This window comes from Drosophila pseudoobscura, chromosome 2 (assembly GCF_009870125.1).
Source record: "Drosophila pseudoobscura strain MV-25-SWS-2005 chromosome 2, UCI_Dpse_MV25, whole genome shotgun sequence".
In the NCBI taxonomy this organism is placed as follows: Eukaryota; Metazoa; Arthropoda; class Insecta; order Diptera; family Drosophilidae; genus Drosophila; species Drosophila pseudoobscura.
The window spans coordinates 26,632,654-26,654,658 of record NC_046679.1 but is presented as its reverse complement, the minus strand read 5'-3'; the positions used below and the strand labels follow the sequence as shown (position 1 = coordinate 26,654,658).

General features: G+C 49.5%; 2 protein-coding genes across 2 annotated transcripts; both read left to right on the top strand.

Annotated features, from left to right (window-relative positions):
- Nucleotides 1–7,702: 7,702 nt before the first annotated feature.
- Nucleotides 7,703–9,174, top strand: LOC4802844 (uncharacterized). Its single transcript, XM_003736791.3, has one exon. It carries the CDS (start codon nt 7,880–7,882, stop codon nt 9,098–9,100), a length of 1,221 nt encoding a protein of 406 aa, XP_003736839.2. The 5' UTR covers nt 7,703–7,879; the 3' UTR covers nt 9,101–9,174.
- A 7,012-nt stretch (nt 9,175–16,186) lies between these two features.
- LOC4802843 (uncharacterized) lies at nt 16,187–16,971 on the top strand. The gene has a single exon (XM_001359642.4). It carries the CDS (start codon nt 16,305–16,307, stop codon nt 16,941–16,943), a length of 639 nt encoding a protein of 212 aa, XP_001359679.3. The 5' UTR covers nt 16,187–16,304; the 3' UTR covers nt 16,944–16,971.
- Nucleotides 16,972–22,005: the final 5,034 nt, after the last annotated feature.

Here is a 22,005-nt window from a genome sequence, read left to right as displayed (position 1 = left end):
TTGCCACTTTTTATGTCCTGTAAAGTCACTCCGACGAGCGAAAGAGTAAAACTCAAGAGTGCTTCATTGTGTCAATAGCTTGAAATTGGATATGAAGTGCCTTGCGGAGGACACTGTCAAGTCAAGTCAAATCCAGACAGACAGAAAGGAAGAGTGCCGCACTTTGATGGCTAAACCCAGCGACTAGCGGCGAGGGAGCTCCTTCAGCCTTCAGCCTTCAGCCTTCAGCCATCAGCTTCAAAGGAAAACAATTCTCGGGAAAAAATAGTTGTAAAATTTGCATTTATTTCATTTTCAGCCATTACCCGGAGTTCTTCCGGAGCGGAGCTGACGCGAAGGCGGTTTTAAAGAACAAACAAACTTCTATGTAATCTCCTCCGATTTGTGCACAGAAAAAGAGAGAATTCAAGTAACAAGAAAATGTCTAAGGCGATTTGTTTGTGCCCCTGACTCTGCCCCTGCCTCTGTCTCTGTGTCTGCGTCTGAGCTCTGCCTAAGATTTATGCTCTCTGTGATGGGACCAAACTCTGGGAGTTGCAAACTGCGAGCGAGTTTATATAAAAAAAAAAATGTGGAAATTGTGGAAATTTGAATTTTCTGTGTGCGTTATTTTTTGTTTTTTGTTTTTTTTTGGGTATTTTTGCCATTTCCTAATTTTCCACGCAAATGCATTTTATTTATTACGCAATTTGGGGATTTGTTCTTCTGGCAGGGCTGAAAGCGACATGAAAGCGCTTAAAGTTCAAGGCGCTAAACGAGGCATTAGGTCCGGTCCGTCCCCAGCAGATTAGGGCTGTAGCCAGACCTCTGTGCTACTCTTAGGATCTACCTTTTAGGAGCACACACTCTTCTAAACGCGGTTTTACTCTCCCACAAAATGGGAACAATGTGCGTGGTACCCGCTGCAGTACCGCCGTGGGTGTGCCCGTGAGTGCAGACGTTTTAGCATTCAATAAACTCCTCGATAATTGCGCCCATTTGCCACAGACGACCACAGGAGTGCAGCAATGTGTAGCAATCAAAGGGATTTACACAGCTCGTACAGAGAGTCGGCAAGAGCCAAGAGCACAAGGGGCAGCCAAAATTGATGGAAAATCAACGTGGCAGGCAATTGAAGTGATGATACCCGGGTGGGTACCCGGCATACTATATGTACATACGAGAAGGTGCCAGCAACAAGGAGAGGGAGCCTTCAGCTCAAGGCTCACTCAGGAGAAGGTACAAGCGAGTTTCCCTTGAATCGGAATGAAATACACGGCACGAAAGGGTGCCCTTGGCTGGAGCCAATAAAGCAGCATAAGGTGTGCAAAGGAGCCAAAATGCGCCACAATGCGATACAATTTAGATTTATATGCTTTGTCTGATTTATTTGTATTGGACGTGCGGTGTGTGGTGGGGTGGGGTGTGGTAGGGTGGGGTGTGTGGGGCTGGTTGGCAGGCAGGCAGACGTCTGCCTTTCTCGCTTTTATCGCCAGTGCTGCTGCTGCTGGTGCACCCTAAACTCGATAATGCTCCACAGATCTTTTTTCTCCCACACCCACACCCACTCCCCTCCCTCCTCCCCCTCCCCTTTACAGGTAGACATACTACTCACTAGGTGAAGTACGAGTGGAGGGATTTATCTGTATCTGTATCTGCACATAGTGAAATTGAGTCATGACTGAGATTTGAATGTGCGAATGTGAATGTGCAGCACACACAGAGACAGAGATATAGAGAGAGAGAGAGAGACAGAGAGAGAGAGAGAAAAGTCTCCAAGTTGTTGTTTGCCTTCAAAAAACCTTCCAACTGAAAATGAACCCCAAGTCGTGGTCCTTTTGTTCTTCCTGGCTTCTGGCTTTAATGAGGATTACGTGCAATTTCATTATCCTGCGTAATAAATAAGTAACAAGTCAAATAAACACAGAGAGATGGAGGGAGAGAGAGAGCCAACATGCAGAGGAACGACGACAAATGCCGACAGCATCCATATTAAAATTTAGACACGTACACATTTTATTGCTTGTACTGTATTTTGGGACTGTGGGACTCTGGGAAGGGGGGAATGGGGAAATGGGAGTGCGTGTCTGTATTGTATCTGTATCTGGGCAAGGGGAATGGTGCAGCCCCGAGTATGTTGCAAGTACCACACTATGTTGCTGGTCATGGATCCTGCACCAGTGACACCTTTCATTGTGGAATTCAATGATAGGTCAAAGGGTATTCCCGTGGCATATGGACAAATCATTATCCTCCAATTTAATTCTAAACAATTAGCCCTGACAGGACCCAACCCCAAGCTCCGTTTCCTTCCCCATGCACCCATGCACCCTTGCACCCGTACGGAATTGGCATAATGGTTGTATAATGAATGCATACGCAATTTATCTCAATTAAATGTGGATTATATTTTATGAATATTGATTTTCGTCAGGCGGAGGGGTGGTGATGGGAGTGGAGTGCAGTGGAGGCGCTCTATTAATTGGATTTTGGGTCGGAGAGTGGCTTGTTGTGTTTTGTACCCCCATCTCCACCCCCACCCCCATCCCCATCCGATTTATGGCACTTTCTACGGGTGGATGGCACCTACCTTTGAAGGCAGCCCCCCGTTCACTGCCTGTGCTCTGCAGCTCCTGCAGACGCAAGGATGGGATGGGATGCAGATGCAGATACGGACGAGACCTTGAGGCCATCCATGGAGATACAGTCTCCTTCGCTCGCTTCGCTGTTCGGTTTTTTTCTTTCTGTTCTTTTCAATTACAACGAACGGGGAGAGAGCGAGCGCCAAAGTCAAACTTTTTTGCAATTATCTTGCGAGACACAAGTAGAGCTGTGGCCCTAGCTGCGGCTCACAACGTTCCCCCTCGTTTTTTTTGAAAACTTTTGATTACGTTTTCACGGCGTGAAAACTTCCCTGGAGTGGGAAGAATGGAATGTGGAGTGTCGATGAGAAAAGAACCCAACTCTCGTTCAATGAATTTCGTATTCAAGTGTAACTGCGGCCTCCACGAGCGCTTCGCTTTTCTGGGATGGTATCCGATGTTCGAAACATAGCACCTGTTAACAGGGATGGGCTATCAATATCCATGAGCGTTCCCAATCAAAATAAAACTCTCTGCTAATCATCGAGCCAATTAGCTGCCAATTACCTCACTAATGACTTTCCCACGGAATAAACCGACCGACAGACAGACATTAAGCCAAACCGCTCCAAAAGGCTAGGAATAAGGGGAAATGTTGCTCCCAAAATAAAGTCGGACATCAGAAATATGCGCCTTGTTCATGGCAGGATGTGCTCCACATTGAGGACTCGTTTATTAATATCCCGGCTGCTGGCTGTTGGCTGTTGTCTGTTGGCTGTTGTCTGTTGACCCGGAGACTGATAAGCTTGGAAGCTCTTCCTCAATTGTCGCACGCCATTTTCACCCGCAATTCGCTTTTATGGTCGCCTCTTTACGAGCCCGACCGCCCCACCGCCCGATGACCTGACCTTATCTACATTAACAGCAAAACGGAACTGAACCGAAACAGAGAGAAACGACAACGACAGCATCTGCCATTCATTAGGAGAAGCCTTTTTCGGGGCCTTTTCCCTGACACCCCAATTTCTTGCAGAGTCCATGCCACGTCTGCGTCTGTGGCATGAAGCTCATTAGGATTGTCCAGCGCCTGTCTACTCAGCGTTCTTCAGCGTGTATTTAAGATTGAATATTTGAGAAGCATAGAGCCAGGCCAGGCTTCTCCTTCACAACTTGCAGTCAGAGAAACAATCAACACAAAAGGTAGGGATAGGGAAAGGGATAGGACCACGGACGGACATATGTAGTTTTCAATGAGTTTTTATTGGGTTTTTAACCAATCAAATCAACCAATCAATCAACCAATCCATCTGCCGAATATGGCACGTGTACATATTTTCCTAATTCGGTATGCCTCTAATGTGCTTTTAATGTGGTGTGTCCATGACATCGATTTGTTCGGAAAGATAGACTAGGAATTTCAAAAACTTTTTCTCGTTGATGTAAAACCTTGGCTCAAGGTTTAATGTATTTTTTATTTTCGTTTTCTACACCCGCCGTCGCAGTTGCATCCGACCACATTGCACTTGCCAACGCCGCAATAAGGGGTCCCCTTAGATCCATCTGCGCAACGCTTTTCAGTCAACACTTTTATTGGCTGAGTAGCCACGGCATACACATCTGAAACAATATTGGAGATCAACGAATTCGCCGCCGCACCCCCCACGGCCGCCAAAATCGGCGCGGCCCTTCCAAATAGACGCGTGTAACAACAAGGACCGCCTTTTCTACACCCGCCGTTGCAATTGCATCCGAAAATATTGCACTTGCCAACGCCGCAATAAGGACTCGACCAAGATCCGTCTGCGCATATAACTCCTCTGCAGCATGCGGACGTGACTTCTCTGAGGAGAACTAGGAACAGCAAAACGGTAAACGTGAAGTTCATCTTCGGGCGACGGCGATGAGGTTGACAATGGTTGGACAGTAGGGTTAGACGACAATATATACACTTTTCCAGATCGTTTTTAGGCCAATCAATCCGTCTACTGGATATGCTTCGGGTATTTATCCAATTTGGTATGCCATGCTTCTAATGTGGTGTGTCCGTGAAATCGATTTGTTCGGAAAGATAGACTAGGAATTTCAAAAACTTTGTCTCGTTGATGTACAACCTTGGCTCAAGGTTTAATGTATTTTTTATTTTCACGGGCTATCGTTTTCTACACCCGCCGTCGCAGTTGCATCCGAACATATTGCACTTGCCAACGCCGCAATAAGGGGACCCCTTAGATCCATCTGCGCAACGCCAACCCGTCAACACTTTTATTGGCTGAGTAGCCACGGCATACACATCTGAAACCATATTGGAGATCAACGAATCCGCCACCGCACCCCCCACGGCCGCCAAAATCGGCGCGGCCCTTCCAAATATACGCGTGTAACAACAAGGACCGCCTTTTCTACACCCGCCGTTGCAATTGCATCCGAAAATATTGCACTTGCCAACGCCGCAATAAGGACTCGACCAAGATCCGTCTGCGCATATAACTCCTCTGCAGCATGCGGACGTGACTTCTCTGAGGAGAACTAGGAACAGCAAAACGGTAAACGTGAAGTTCATCTTCGGGCGACGGCGATGAGGTTGACAATGGTTGGACAGTGGGGTTAGACGACAATATATACACTTTCCCAGATCGCTTTTAGGCCAATCAATCCGTCTACTGGATATGCTTCGGGTATTTATCCAATTTGGTATGCCATGCTTCTAATGTGGTGTGTCCGTGAAATCGATTTGTTCGGAAAGATAGACTAGGAATTTCAAAAACTTTGTCTCGTTGATGTACAACCTTGGCTCAAGGTTTAATGTATTTTTTATTTTCACGGGCTATCGTTTTCTACACCCGCCGTCGCAGTTGCATCCGAACATATTGCACTTGCCAACGCCGCAATAAGGGGACGCCTTAGATCCATCTGCGCAACGCAAATCCGTCCCCTCTTTTATTTCAGCCCCCACGAGCGTCAAAATCGGCACGCGACAACAAGGAGCGGCTTTTCTACACCCGCCGTCGCAGTTGCATCCGAAAATATTGCACGGGCCATAGGCGCAATAGGGAGTCCCAAGAGTTCCATCTGCGCATCTTCCAATTCGCGGGGGGCAACAAGCAGAGCTCGATCCTTGTCTACACCCGCCGTTGCAGTTGCATCCGAAAATATTGCACTTGCCAACGCCGCAATAAGGAGTCCCACGAGTTCCATCTTCGCATTTACCTCTTTTGCAGCATTCGGACGTGACTTCTCTGACGACAACTAGGAACAGCAAAACAGTAAACGTGAAGTTCATCTTCGGTCGGAGAATATGAGGGTGACAATGGTTGGCCGGTAGGGTTAGACGATCCCAGATCGTTTTTATGCCAATCAATCCGTCTACTGGATATGCTTCGAGTATTTATCCAATTTGGTATGCCATGCTCCTAATGTGGTGTGTCCGTGAAATCGATTTGTTGGAAAAAACCAACTAGAGCGGGAACGTTGGGAATGGGAGACCTGGCATGAGCCGCGGCTCTACATTAATGCCCGGTACTCAGTGCGTGAGTGAGCTTTCTGTCTGTTGGTATCGCTGCTCGCAAGAACGGTCATTACGGGGAGTGGGCTCTCCGCCCTCTCTCACGACCGCTAGTTGTGTTCTATAGAACCTGTTTCCATTCATCCGGCACTGTTTTTATAGCCGATACTCAAAATGAGTATTGGGGTATATTAGATTTGTGGTAAAAGTGGATGTGTCCATAAGGAATCGTTTCCGACCCCATAAAGTATATATATGTATTCTTGATCAGCATCAATAGCCTAGTCGATTGAGCCATGTCTGTCTGTCCGTCTGTCCGTCCGTCCGTCTGTCCGTCCCCTTCAGCGCCTAGTGCTCAAAGACTATAAGAGCTAGAGGAACGATGTTTTGGATCCAGACTTCTGTGATATGTCACTGCTACAAGAGTATTTCAAAACATTGCCCCGCCCACTTCCGCCCCCACAAAGGACGAAAATCTGTGGCATCCACAATTTTGACGATACGAGAAAACTAAAAACGCAGAATCGTAGACGACTATATCTTCTAGAGTGCAAAATCTGAACCAGATCGTATAATTATTATAGCCAGAATCACGAAAACAATTTCACTCTTTCTCGCTCTGTCTCTCTCTAACACACAGGTTTCATGGTCGGTTTTGCCTATTGCAAAATATAAGTTCAAGGATCTCAGAACCCATAAGAGCCAGAGCAACCAAATTTGGTATCCACACTCCTGTGATATCGGACCATGACCGTTTCGTGTCCAAATTTCGCCGCACCCCCTTCCGCCCCCGCAAAGGACGGCAATCTGGGGCATCCACAAATCTCAGAGACTATTAAGGCTAGAGTTACCAAATTTAGTATCCGCACTTCTGTTAGATCTCACTATAAAACGTATATCTTAGAATTTCGCCCCACCCCCTTCCGCCCCCACAAAGAACGAAAATCTGTTGCATCCAAAGTAGTGCACATTCGAGAAAACTAAAAACGCAGAATCATAGATAACCACCATATCTATCAGATTGCTGAATCTAGATCAGATCAGATAATTTTTATAGCCAAAAGGAACAAATCAATTTTCAGTGGCTACGCAGCGCCCGACGTCACGCTCCGACTGATTTTCTGTCCCTCTCGCACGCACTCTTTGTCGTGTCGTTTAATATAAGCGGCGTCTGCCGGAGGAGAGCCATACTGACTTAGATACTAAGTATATAACTGGTATAACTGTAGAGTTGCGGTGTCCGCAGCAACTCACAACGTTCCCCCGCGTTTTTTGTATACCGCTGCATCTGTATCTCTCGCTTCCCACAGCACTACCAGCCGTAATATCTCGCTAATATACACCAAATACTCTTTGAGTGTCGGGTACTAAAATTATGAATCAATTTTCCCATCGCGATGGAGAGAGCAAAGTGCAAAGTCATCAGAGCAACTGCAACACGAGTAGCCGGATCCGGAGAGATGATAAAATTTCCAGTGAACACTGGATACTCGATACTGGATCTTTGCATCCTTGCATCCTTGAATCCTTGGATGCAAAACGATAATTTTTCTGAAAATACATATTGTAAAGCCCCGAAGAGGGAGTAGGCCACGGAAAAGTCATCATGTTAAGGAAAGTCTGGGGATACTCTGACTTTCAGTTCAGTCTTTAATGGGGATTCGATTCGATTCCCGTGGATGTTTTCAAAGATTTCAGTAGTTTTCAGTTTTGTTTTTATGTTCGAAAGGAATCGGTTCGGTTCGTGTTTTTTGTCGTGTCGTCTAGTAATCAAATAAGTAGAAAACTGAAATTTTAACAAAAGTTCTTTTATACGATGGACCGCAATTTGGTGTTTTTCAGTGGCATTCCGTACAGCCATCTAAATTTAGTCGAAAACCCTCAGAGCCAAATTGGGCCTAGTCCTGGGCACCATACAAATCGCATTGTTGACTCCTGCGACCCGTATTGCTACGAGGACGGCGGTGGCGATGCACGCACTCTGTTCCTGGACGTTGACGAGGAGCAGGAGGGGGAGGAGGAGGAGGAGGAGGAGGAGGAGAAGGAGAAGGAGAAGGAGGAGATCCACTCATCCTACGCCTCCCCTGCTGAAGTGCAGCTGCAGAAAATGGATATGGATGAGGATGTGGGCATGGATATGGGGCGGAATGTATCTGTTGTGAATCCCGTGCTACACTCACCCCCAGAAGGGGGTGGCGCCTCGGTGGCGAGCCGCTCCTTCGGACGGCTGCCGTATCTGAATCTGAGTCTGAATCTGGAGCAGCGTACAACTGCCCCGTGCTTCTGCCCCGCCATCCTCGTTGGCCACGAGCAGTATGTGCTGCAGCCGGACACCATTTTCGTGCTGGGGATGCGTCCGAGCATCACCAAGAACGACATAATCGTGTGCTTCGGCAAGATCGGACACATCAAGGTGGACGAGGGGACCGACAAGCCGAAGATCTTCGTCTACAAGGACAAGCTGACGGGCCGCTCCAAGGGGGAGGCAACCATCACCTACGTGAGCCCCCTGTCGGCCCATGCGGCCATAACAGCGATGAGTGGCAGGCGATTCATGGGCCATACTCTGACAGTCCTCCCCGCCTACCTCTCCACTCGCGCCGGGAGCGTGCGCTACAGCTACCCCCGCCACCCGCGGAGTGACACGGGGGAGCAGCAGCAACAGCACCCGCGCACCCCCAAGTGGAAGCCGGCCAGCGACAACTGGTCCTGTCTTGTGTGCCGCAACAGCAACTTCGTGTGGCGCTCCTCCTGCAACCGCTGCCAGGCGGAGAAGGGCACGGCCCCAACCCCTGGCGTTGGCCCCGGACGACGGCCCCACAACAACGATTGGCTGTGCGACGGTTGCAACAACATCAACTTCTGGTATCGCAAGAGGTGCAATCTGTGCAATTTCCCCAAGGCCGAAGAGACCGCCAGCGACTCCGCCGTGAACCCCACAATGGAGAAGGAAAAGTGGGAGCTAGTGCTGCAGTCCTCGGTGCAGGATCTTCTCTCCTCCCACGGCACTAAAGACGATGTTTCGATCGATGTTTAATGTTTCATGTTTAATATTCAATAGCCAAAATGCCTCTAAATTCGATGTAATAAATGTCACGTTCAATTTTGAAATCATTTCTGGAATCAAATGAAGCCGCAAATGAAAAGAAGACACTTGGTTCACAAACGTAAGCCGTATAGCCGTAAAAGTACCAACGTTTTCTCTGGCATTCCCTGGCTTTTGCCATTGTGCCACAGGCGGGACAATGGCCCCGCCCCAGGGGCGCATCTGCACACTGCCCACTGCACTGGCGGGTAAATCCACTTAATCCAGGCCAACTGAATATTTTACTCGTGCACAAAAGGCACGCCCCCATCCGACTCCCTGGACGGCAGCATCTGCATTCACCTGGAGAGCTCCTCTAATCGTTTAATGAATTTATTTACTTGCCTTGTGCTCTCGCATTGGGAGTGGCAGTGTGGCAGTGGCAGTGTGGCAGTGGCAAACCACTTGAATCTGTCCTTCCACAGCCCGCTGGTCATTCCTCCTCCCAGTGTGTCATGTGATTTAATCAAACTTTGCTGCAGCCAAATCTCTCCCTTCATTCAACAAAGAGCCTCCCCCAAAGCGTAGCCTGGCTGCGCATTTTCTTGGCACCCGCATCGCCCATCCCCATCCCCTTTCCCCTTACCCTTCCGTTCCCTTTCCTGCCACAGGCGCCTGGTGGACTTTGTGTTGTGTTGAATTTACTTTGCACTTTCTTCCACGCGAACGAAGATGGCAGCTGGTTGGACCTGGGTCTTCGTCCTGTGTCCTCGCGTCCGCCTGGAGTCCGTTCCTGTTCTTTGCTCTGGCGCCCGCAGGATATTTGCGTAGCTGCAGGTGTAGCCCCCTCTCTCGTCTTCGCGCCTGTTGCGCAACAGTGTCGCACTTCACTGCTGGTGCCTGGTGCTGCCATGATGCCGATTTAAGTGCCACAGAAGGAGAGTAAATGCAATAAACACCATTAGCTGCAACGACTTCTTCCCTCCCAGAGCATTGGCCGTTGGTTGGGGCTCGTGGTGCATGTTTTACTTTGGTTTTTCAGCCAGGAAAAGTTTACTCCTTGGCCCAAGAACTAGGCCACCAAGCGAACAAGGTAAGCAAAAAGCAAAAAGCAAAAAGAAACCGAAACGAAACGAGTGGAAAACGTTGCGGCGGCATCAAAATGCAAAGGCGAAAAGCACCAACTTATTCGTAAGTGAATTGAATGGAAAACTTTCAAACTGCGGGCGCCATAAACTCTGAACTGCAGGACGAAGGACGCAGGACGAAGCACGAAGGAAACTTTCCTGAATCCTGATGGGTTTATAGCTCCGAAGATTGTCTGCTGTTTGTGCTTTTTTCCCCAACATTTCAACATAATTAGGCCATTAGATAACTTGATTTTGGCTTCCAGGGGATGGATGCTCCTCGTGGGTCTGCCTTCGAGCACTACATATACAATATTCCTCAGCACTTGCCTCTCCTGTCTCCTGTTTCCTGTTTCCTGCCTTCTGCCTGTCTGAAGGAGGTGTCATTCACAAGAATAAATAATCCTCGAATGCCGAATGCCGAGTGCCGCAAAAACATAAAACAAACCGCCTTTTCGCTTTGGCGCCTCTTGCCTCCTCTTCGGCGGCGTTGAGCACTTGCAGACATTTCTTTCACTGAAATCCACTCAACTTCACCCCCACATGTACGTGGATGCCACAGAATGCAGCTCTTGCGGTTCATTGTACTTTACGAGCGCAGTTTTTAGCGTAGAGGGGCGGAGCATCGCCCCTCGCGACTTCCGCATGTTTTTCCCCATCGCCGGCTAACGGCCAACGGCTGCCGCCGTTTTGTTGCGTTTTTGCCTTTGTCTGCTCTGCTCTGCTCTGCTCTGCCCTTTGCACGTGCATCGAACAATGGCCCCTCCCACCACCTCCCACCACCACAGAGCGTTGAAATGTTTGGCTATAAATTATGGCAACTGTCGCCACTAAGATCGAAACTGAAGCTGAAACTGAAACTGAAAGCCCCGCTAGATGGGCGATGGGCTTAGATTGGCATGGCTCTGACGGCTCTGACAGCTCCAAAGCCTCGATGGTTGTGGCATTGCTGCATTCGAATATCACGTATACGTAGCGGGGTGCCCGGCTTCTGGCTGTCATATTGCAAAACGAAACGACACGCTAGGGAGCTGCCACCACTGCCACCATTCTGTTGATGCCGCTATCTTTTTTCGGTCTGCGGTCGCATTATCCACAGGATCCAGAGGATACACAGATGCAAACGTGCAAGAGATGCCATGCCGCTCTCCAGTTTTGTGCATTTGTGGGTTCTGTCCTGTCCTGACAGCTGTTCGTGTTTTTGTCGAGAATGGCCGTCACATTAGCACCATTTTTCAGCACTCTGCGGTCATAATTCACCAAAATTAATTGTCGCATTCCGCAGTCGCACTTTGTGCGGCTTCTCGACTTCTATTTTCCCCAAAAAAGTCTCTGGGGTGCTGTAAATATCGATGGCAGGACATTCTGCCACGGCTACTCCTCGACCCGGCTTGTAGAGTTCCGTATTTAAGAGACGCCGACGCGGACGCCACTTTAAATCTCCTCACTTGGCCGCTAATATTCTTTGGCAGTTGTCCAAAGAGGACTCTCGCATTAGCATTTTCCCTCTGCTTTAGATGGGGGAAAAATAGGGGGAAATTATGCTAAACATTATAATAAAATTTAATAATAAAGAATACCAAAGGCAGGATTCCCTTGATTGTCCTGTCCCTCAATGTGTAACGACGACCCGCCGCTAATTCTGCAACATTCTTTATGCAAATATCCGAGTCCAGACTGGACCTTTTTTTCGGGAACAGAGGACTAGAAAGGGTAGAAAGGTTTCCCCCAGCTGTGGCTGTCTTTATCAGGTATTTGTTTATACAGCTGCAATGCCGAGGTTTATTTTATTTTATTAGATTTCTTTGGGGCCTCCAGGCCCCGAATCAGAGCTCCTGCCCTCTGCTTCCTCCTCCTTGCTAGCATTTATCCAAATGGCTCTTGCAAATAGGCAAATAAGTACTTGGTAAGTAAATTCTGGGCGTCACCTGGGGGGAGAGTCGGTCCCGTCCCTGCCCATAGACTTCCATTGGCCATAAAAATAAGCCCAAAGACAGACATTGGCCTAGGAATATCCTGGTACTCTCGTAATGCCGCCAAAAAGTTGAAAACTTTGTTTTGTTTTATTCGTTTTGGGGTTATAAAATGAACGGAGAATGGATTCAAAACTTTCGCCATCGAGTGGCGTACACATCGTGGAAGAGGAAGCGGAAGAGGGGGCATGGCAGTGGCAGTGGCAGTGGCACACAGTGGCACGCGTCTCAGCCAAAGTCTCCGCATATTTATGCCCTATTTATCTCTTGGTTGTGCGGCCCACTGTTGCCAGCTAAATTTCCAACCGAACTTCCCCTCTGGAAACAATATAAAAACGCTTCTCCGCACAATGCATGCGGCATAAAAAGCGGGCTTATTACGCCCTATATGTTGTCGGAAAAGGGCGGAAGAGCGGAAGGGCGGAAGGGAACGGAAGCAGTTCCAGTTTGAGTAACAATTGAAATAAATGAATTTGCCCAAAGGATTCAAAGGATTCCACCCCAAAGGGTGGAACATAAAATTCATGGAATGGCCCGCGATGCCTCCCAAATGTTGATATTCCCCTCTCTCGCCCTCCCTCTCCCTCCTGCAATTGGAAGCACTTTACAGTCGTTTTCTCCGGCAACCACAAAAGGCGGAATCCACCGAAAAAATTACATCAAAATTGCAATCAAATCCAAATCAAAAGTTTGGATCCATCCATCCCCTGTTTCCGACTTAAGGATTCCGTGCCCTTAAAGAAACAGCGTGTGCCAGCATCCTCCCATATGGTAGTGTGCCATGGGGGGATCCCCCCCACAACTAAGCCAATTTCGCGTCGCCCCACCGACTGGCAGACCAGGCACCCGGCACCCGGCACCAGGCACCTATTTCAAACTCAATTAAACACGGAAAGGGCAGCAGCAGCAGCAGCAGAGGAATCTGCCCTCCATCTACCGTTGAACCTTCTCCTGCTCCTCCTCCTCCTCCTGCTCCACGGTGGACGCAGCTGTTCTTTATGTGGTGGGGGATGCTGCTGCTGTTCGGGGTGCACTCCGCATCGGGTGGATTTAATATTTGAATACTGTTGCCAGCAGCAGCCGCACTGCCTCCTCTGTCTGTCAGCCTGTCTGCCAGCCTGCCTGGGTCTTTATTTTGATCCCATTTAAGGGGCTGCAGGCAGCAGGGTTCAGTTCGGTTCTTTGTTCTTTTGAGAGTACAACTAAATAAAGAGCTACGGCTCGGTTCGGTTCAGTCAATGTCGAAACTTTTAATAATAGTTTGGCAGACTTTAACTTTGTTAGTTAGCCAGGTCTTCGGTCTTCTACTGCCACTACTAGCGTCCAGCCTCCTGCTTTGGATTATCTCTGGTCTTTCTGGCTTTCGTGCAATATTTAAATTTTCATCACAGCAGCAGAGGCAGCAACAACAGCAACTTGAGCATCAACAAACCCCGCCACACACACCATGCCATTGCCGATTAGAATGTTTGCTGTGTTCTTCCGGTCATTTGCATATGTACATCTCCCATACAGGCAGGACAGGACAGGATACACGTGAGGCAACTCTTTTGACCCATATGACCCATGACATTTGAAGCTGAAGCTGACCCGCATCGTGGGTGGCCATGGGATGACGCTGCAGACCCACCTTTAGGCCTTGTAGGCCGAGTACCAAAACCCGTTTGGGCCAAATATTTGGCCAACAAATTGATTTCATTCAAAAACAATTGCTTGTCCTGGGCTTCTCTCCGCCCTGCACTCCGTCTTCGCACAGAATAGTAAGTACATCAGCCGAGCAATCATTGAATTATCCTTAAATATATCTCTTCGCTCCCTGCTCTGTCGCTATCGGGATTGCCAGCCAAGCATATTGCCCATCGGTCCACCTGTCATTCTGTCCGGCTTCCCGTTTGACGGCCTTATTCGCAGAGATTAAAAGATACATTTCCAGTGACTCTCTCACAGAGTAGCCTAGCAGTAAGCGTCTCGCTCTCTCTCTCTCTGTGTCATTCTATTGGCCTGTTTGCTCTTTAGCGCTGGCTCTATTTTTTAGATTTGTTCTCATTGATTTTATTGTATGCCATTCGTCGATTTGGGATGACTGCCAGACGACAGACACACCTGCCTGCCGTTCACTGTGACTGTGACTGTGACAGTGACTGTGACTCTTTGGCTGTTTTATGACTGGCAAACATTGAAACATTGAAATGTTTTTGGGGTCAACGAACCGGCATCCACTCGGTAGCCCATCCACAAGCCTCGTTGCCATTGACCATTGCAACCATTCAAAACCCATTGGAGCGTAAAGCTGGCCAATTATTGTGTGCAATGTCCATAAATAATATGGATAGCATAGATTCTAAATGCAAGGAGTAGGAGTGGAAGTACGAGTAGGAGTGGGGCAGTAGGCAGTAGGCAGTAGGCGGAGCTCTCAAGGGGGCTCCAGAGTGCTCCAAATAGTGCCACTTGCATCGAATGGGGGGGGAGCAGCTTCCTTCCAATCTAATCCAAAGAGCCCTTTGCCCCTGTAGGGCTCTAGGCTCTGTTTGTCCCCGGCACACATTTCGAGTGTTTTGTTTATGTGGAGCACACATTTCCATCTCAAGACATGGGGCCGCCGTCGTTTGCATAATAATTTAACTCATTATCCACTCCCTCTTGGCCTGCACCAGGCAGCATGCACCCGACTAAATAAGCATAAGTAAGACAAGCGTTTGCCACAGGAGAGAGCGGAGCGGTGGAGAGGAGGTGTGGAGGGGCAGGCGAATGCTGTTGAGTCTCGCAAAAGGATTTACGGCACCTTGGAGCACTAACGAGGTAATTTTAAGGCTCTGCGAGGTCAAGATGTGACGACGAAGACGACGGCACTCCCAGCCTCAAGCTCCAACCTCCAAGCGTTGATGAATGCGTTTCTGTGTTGTGCTGCTGCTGTTCATTACGTATACGACACGTAGTCGTACCTGTGTGTGTCCTGGCATCTAAAATATGTTTCCTTTCGTTTCGTTTCGCTTGCCATCTAAATTCTCTACTTCTTTGTTTCTTTCTTTGGCGTTTAGGAATAGTTTGCTTAAACAGCAGCTCCATTCAATCAACAATTCCCATCTCCATAGCAGGAGATGGGCAAGGAGGCTGCAGGAAATGCGTCTATTTTTTCACTCTGATGTACGTCCTTATCCTTCACGAGTCTGGGACGGTGCGGGGGCTGGGGCTGGGGCAGGGGTGCTCTCTTCTTGTCTTTTCTATCCTTCTCGCTACTCTCTAATCTCCTTCTCTTCATGGCTATTATCGCATTCCTGTAGCAGCCGTCGAAGGGGTTCGTTTAGCTCCCACTCTCCGCCCCCCGGTGGGGGGGTCACGGCTCATCTCTGCTGCAAAACCCCTGATGCAGCAGCAGTAGCAGTTCACTTAACTTACTCAAGTCGTTGACGGCATAACTTCCGCTTCGCCTTGCGACCCCAACCCCCACCCGCTGGGGGGCGGGGGGCAGAGATGTGCCAGGGCTTAGTGTCTTAATGCCAATGCTCGCACATTTTATACAATTTCTTATACACATTTTGAAATGCTTTAGGAGCTGCATGCACTTACATCTTCAATAGGATGCGATGCCCCCAAAGGTTGAGCATGGGAATGGGAATGGGAATGGGAATGAGGATGTCTATGGATGTGGATGTGGATGTGTGGTAGCTGGATTACATTCGAATACTCCTACAAAGACGATTGCCAAAGACGCAGACTGTATTTACAATGCCACAGAGAAGGGTGGGGGTGGGGGTACGATGATTCCCATTTTGTTTGATCTGCTCTCAGTGCTGTGTCTGTGCCGGCTAAAAAAAAGAGGTCACGTCTAAGGAAAACCATCTTCCACTGCAGTGAACGGACGGATTGATGGATGGATGGATGGATGTGTATTTTCAGTTCAATTAGCAGCGTTTAAAGAACCTTTGAATGCCGAATACGAGGCTGCTTAGTGCTTAGTGAAACCTACTTTGATCAACGACTTGCCACCGAGATGCTAATTGATCTGATTTCCTCCGACTCAAAGATGCCTCAGAAGAAAGTGAGTTTTGGGCTCTGGGTTCTGTGCTGGGATTCTGTGGCTCAGTTCTTAAACTCTTCTCGAAGCGATCGCAACAAATGCATCATCGGACACTTTTGAGCAAATTTCCGGCTGCGCTGCTATTTCTGGCCTGCGCCTGGGTCCGTGCCGGAGTCCAGGGAAACCATCTGAAACGCTTCAGCCGATCGCTCATCTTTCCGCCTACCAGTCCGACGCGGGTTCAGTTTATTGGCGGCATTGGCATACCCGTCGAGGGGCTCCACTTCGAGTCCGTGACCTCGGGATACGTCCTCAAGGCCGAGTATTTCCTGCCCACCAACTCCACGGAGATCACGCGGGTGTACCTCAAGCCCCAGGCCATAACGGGCCGAGGCGACGAGTCGAACTACGGCGCTCTCTACCGCTGGATCGTGTACCGCGGCATCGAGATGGTCATAGCGAACGCCGGCCTCCCGGGACGCGGCTGCCTCCTGCGTCTGATCTGCGAGCACGCAGCCCTGCCGCTGAGCCACGAGAGCGGTCTGCTCGGGGAAGTGCTGGACATCGTCCTCACGCCCTCCAGCTCCAGGGACGAGCCGACGGGCCACGGCTCAGACCGCGACTACCACGCCTCGGAGCGGTTCGGCAGGCGAGGCGGCGACTGCGAGGCCTTCTATGGGGGCGAGTGCCAAAAGACGCCCCTGGATCTCATCAGCCTGCTGCTGGAAGTCAATTAATAAAAGGATACACATAATTATATGAATAGCAAGCAGAGTTTCAATGTTAGACGAGGAGGCAGGCAATCACGTACATCCCCCCCACCCCCTGGCCCCTGTGATGACTGAATTACAAAAGCTGATAAACATTTTAATTAGTTTTCGCATTCGCTGCGTGCGTGTCCTGCATTCGGAGGAGCATCGGAGGAGCATCAGTTGTAATTAAACGCAGGATATATGACAGCCGCCACTGCGTATGCGTAATGTGCGAGACAACAGGCAGCCCCAGAGGGGGGGAAGATAGGTCACAGGCCACACAGGTGGCACTTAATTCGTTTAAATTTAAATGGCAAATGGATTATGTGGCGACTGGACTGCACTCCCTTCTCGATTGAGTTATCCAGGACACGTGTCGGCTCCTTCTTCGGTCCGACTGGCACTGGCACTGACACTCCTCCCTGCCCCCTGCCCACTGCCCCCTGCCGATTCCTGGACAGGCGCCTACAGAGCCATGAAATAATTACACACATCGGAAATGGGAAACGCGTCCAGAATCAAGGATGACGGGGGCGGATAACAGGAATAACAGGAGTCTCCTCTGGAGGCGCTTGCTTGTGGCCTGGCTTCAATGCCAGAGACTGTGGCATGTGGCATGTGGAATGTGGAAATGAGTTTAATATTAATTAACAGCCTGTCAACGCGTCTGTGGCAAGTGTGTGGCAGCCGCATGCAGCAAAACGGAAAGCCAATAGAGCGAACCCCAAAGCCCCCTGCTCGCCCCCCCGTGCTCTCCCCCTTCCCAATGGGTTCGGGGGTCATTAGTTGAACTGAGCGTGTGTGTGTTTGTGTTTTCTGTGTTTACTTTAAACCCCCTCCCTCCCCCCCGCCAGAGGGTTTGCATCTGTGCTCCATTTGCTCTTTTGCTCGCTTGCTCGTTTCTGTGTGTGGCACGAACCCCAGGCCGGGTCCTGGGCAAAAACCATAATAAAAATAATAACAATATGGAAATGGAATTCTTTCGAGCAATCGCCCGTCCTTTGTGGGAAGCTGGGTGGCACATTGGGGGTGGATTGGGGGTTCGGGGGTGAACAGGCAACAGGCCTGTTGGGTCCATTTGTCTTCAATTTATAGTTGCCCCAAGGCTGGGTGTGTTCTGGTCAACATATGTGCTAAATTATTCAGCCAAATGCAAATGCAATTTCATGGCCAAAAGGGGCCCCGCAGGATATTCACAGACGGGGGCGGGGAGGAGGGTCCTTAAATTAAAGATTTGCAAAGCTTTAGCAATGTTTATAAAGGCTTAAAGTATGTTCTGTTCCTGAGCGATTTACGCCCCAAAGCTGACAAACGAGACGTTTCCTGTCGCCCTCCTCGGGGCCCCTCCGTTAGCCAGTGGGGTCCCTCTCCACCAGCCTCCAGCCCCCAGCCAACTGCAATCCTTTCACACACTAAACACCATCTAAATACGGGACGAGCAGCTCCCTCCTGCTGGGCGGTGGGGCTGGGCCCGGTCGAGGGTCTGCAAGTTTGTAGTGCCCGGATTTATGGCCAAATGTGGAGATAAACTTGCCGTCATTTATCAAGGAAGCGTCCAGGGCATCCAGGCATTCAGGCATCGCTCCTGCTTCGACCTTTGAAAACATTTTGACTTGAAATGATTACGCCGAAAACTCAACAGATAAAACCCTGGAACCCTGGAAGCGACCATAAATCAGTAAGTAAATGTGACTCCATCTCGGCCCCCCCCCCGGACCCTGTGCACTTCGTGGACTTCGTGGACTTTGGACACTTAACAGGGAGGCGGGGAGGGGGGGCCCTCGTTCGTTCGAGTGGCTGGTGGCTGTTGGCCAAAGGTAGTGGCAGCAAGACCAAATTGCAGTCAGCAGTCAAGGAATGGGGCATGGGGCATGGGGCATAGATTGGCAACATGTGATGGCAAAAGTTACGTTCGCATTTATCTTTCGAGCAGGAGTGTCGCTTGCTAGAGAGTTTCTTGAACCACAGCCAAGACCGGAAAGCTCTTCCATTCGGATGGGCCCCGTCCTGCCTGTCCCACCGTCCTGCCGTCCCCCCGTCCAGCAGAGTGTGGCTTTGGCGCTTCAAAAAGGGTTCCGTTCCACACTGACAAATGTCCTTCCGCTGCTGACGCGGGAGGGGGTGTGGGGAAACACGTTCTGCAGTTGTTATTGCTGTGTGCTGCCTAATTGCCGCTTGCCACAAAACAAATTAGGGAATATTTAGGTACATTTGGGAATATTAACTGCTCCGCAGACTGTTGCCTGCCACAGGCAATGAAGCACAGTATCCTTACAATCAGAGTTTGGAACAAACGACACCGACACCGAATCCGCAGCGCAGGAACCAAAGGAACTCTGTGCCCCCCCCACCGCCCCCCACCACCCCCTTGTGCAGCCGCGATGCCAATTTGCATGCATTACAAATCAAGCTGCCTGCCATCCGTGGCATCCATCCGTGGCATTCTGGTGCAACTGTTGTCAAACTCCCAAAACTCTCGGCATTTGTTGTCATTTGACAAATTAGCTGCCTTTGCGGCAGTTGCCACTCGAAGGGGCAACGGGAATCACTTGAGTTTGTCTCTCGGGGGAAATGTGATTTATGTGGCATTAATAATAATTTATATTTACCGGAGACCAGGAGACCAGCCACGACAAGGAATACCATTCCAAGGAATGAATGTGGCCCGAATCGAGGGCCAAATATTGCGGCAGATTAGCATAATCAAGTGGGTTCCTGTGCTCCTTGCGCCATGGATTGTATGAGCGTAGACAACACGTCGTATGCGCAATATTAATTATTCAAAGAGCGACGAAAATATTGCACGTTGTATGCGACACAGGCAACAAAAAACAATGCGGCATGCCCCTTTTGAGCAGGCACACTCCCCTCCCTTGGCCTTGGCTTCCATTCTGGTGCCCCCGTGCCCCCATGCCCCTGTCTCCCCTCGCAATAAGCGAAGCAATTTCATCAAAATTACAAAAATGTGAGCAAACACATTTTATTTGCGCTCTTAAGTTTGTTGCACGTTTAGCCGTTGCCAGCTGCCACAGTGCCTCGTATGCGAGGAGCGTGTGCCTCACACATAAATCGTTGACAAATTCTGCGCGACTTTCTTTCTGTTTCTTTCCTTTGCGTTGCTTTGCTTTACTTTCCTCTGCTTTCATTTAATTTCAGTTTATTTCGCTCTCTTTTTGGGCCTTTGTTCGGTTGTGTTTCCCCCCCCTGCTGGCTGCTGCACTGACAAGAATTTGAATAATTTGCCAAAATGTGCGAAAGTTGAAATGTTAAAATTCCGAAACGAGGCGACTCGACGGAAGGACAAAAGTTGGCAAGCGACTGGGGCTGCGTACACTTCCGGTTTGGCTGGAAAAACTGGAGTCACGACCCGCCAAATGATTGCCAAATGAATGGCTTGGAATGGTGGGGAATGTCTTGGAATGGCGAGTGTCCCAGGCAGAAGAAGAACAAGTTTCCATCTTCTCGGCTTTAATGCATCGTTAAATTTAAAGCCCCTCTCCACCGAATATAATTTGACGCAATTCCGCTAATGTGTCGCACCATAAAACAAATCACAAACGACACTCGCATTCCCACATTCGAGGCACAAAAGTTGTCCCTTGTTGAGTTTTCTTTTTCTCTGACTCATTGATTTTTCCACTCGTTTTTCCCCCCCTCGATTTCGATGATTAAAGGGATGCCGTCTTCCGTGGTGGGGCATGTTTGCATGACTGCTCAGTGGCATGCTGCATGCTGCATGCTGCAGGTCCCGTTCCCGCCATTATCGTCATTTTTCCCACTTTCTTGGCCGAGGAATTTTTCAATAAAGGACTCTTGTGCACAAATATTTATGTCAGCAGCGATGGCACCGCTGGCTCTTGCCTCTGCTGATATTGAGGAGATTAATAAGCAGCGCCAAGGACCTGCCTGCATGCCTCCGCCTCCTTGCCCCTCTGCCTCCTGGATGCCCAGAATTTCAGCAGCAACACAAATGATAATTAAGCAGCATAGCTGTGCGCTCTGTGCTCTCTTATGCTGAATTTATTATCAAGTTTCTTTCAACCGCAGAGTGGCTCCATCCGAGAGCGATGGCTCATCCATCATCATCTCTTGGTGGTTGCCAGGGGACTTCTATGTGCCGCCTTAAAGCACCAGAGAAAGCAATTAAAACGCACACATGAATGCTCCTCGCTGTCTCTCATTTATCCATAAATACACGTGGCATACACGTGGGGGCAGGGGCAGGGGACAGGGGCAGGGCCAGGAGCACGGAACGGGGGCATATCTTTAAGCATTGCAGGATAATAATTTGCTCGGTCCTGCCCGCGGCAGACCGCCAGGATCCTCGAGCATTTAAGCCCTGCTCATTTATCACAAATTTCTCATTTGCCTTTTGCTCGGGAACTTGGCGTCCGAGTGCGAGTCCGAAAATTAATATGCGAAAATAAATTATGTGGCCAAATGAGCAACGTTTACCGCAGAGAGAGGGGAGTCGAGGGGTCGAGGGGTCGAATCCCACTTTCACACGCATGCCATTTGCTGCTCAATGGTGATTTTTTTGCGTTCGAAGAGGGGAGGCTTTTCAGCTCCATCAGTCACAGAGGGGAGAAGGGGGAAGGAGCAGCAGTAAACATCGTTTGTCGCCCAGAAACGGCCATATCTGAATGGTAAGCATTGTGTCCCAGCCACTGGACTCCCTTAAATGGCCAACAAATAATGGACCAAGGAAGCAAAAACAAATTTCAGCCCAATGGCCGGGGCCAGTGGAGCTCTGCTCTGCTCTGCCTCATAGGGTAATTGAATGCCGGTCAAGTGTGAACGTCCCAGAGCCAAGGAGACGGAAGCAAGTCCCCACTCCCCCCTGCCCATCCGCTTGGAAAGCGATAAAAATTCAACCAGGGCACATACGTATCCCCCGTCATGTATGGCCTTAAAGTAGTGCTTTAAAACACGGCCCCCTTGGCGGCTCCTGGCTGATCCCTGTGTGAGGAGCATACAGATACAGGATACAGATGCTCGTACTCCTCCGGTTATCTTTGGGCGAACAACAAGCCTAATTTGGACTCTA

Coding starts and splice junctions, on each gene's coding strand:
- LOC4802844 (XM_003736791.3), top strand. CDS start 7,880: ATGGACCGCAATTTGGTGTTTTTCAGTGGCATTCCGTACAGCCATCTA.
- LOC4802843 (XM_001359642.4), top strand. CDS start 16,305: ATGCATCATCGGACACTTTTGAGCAAATTTCCGGCTGCGCTGCTATTT.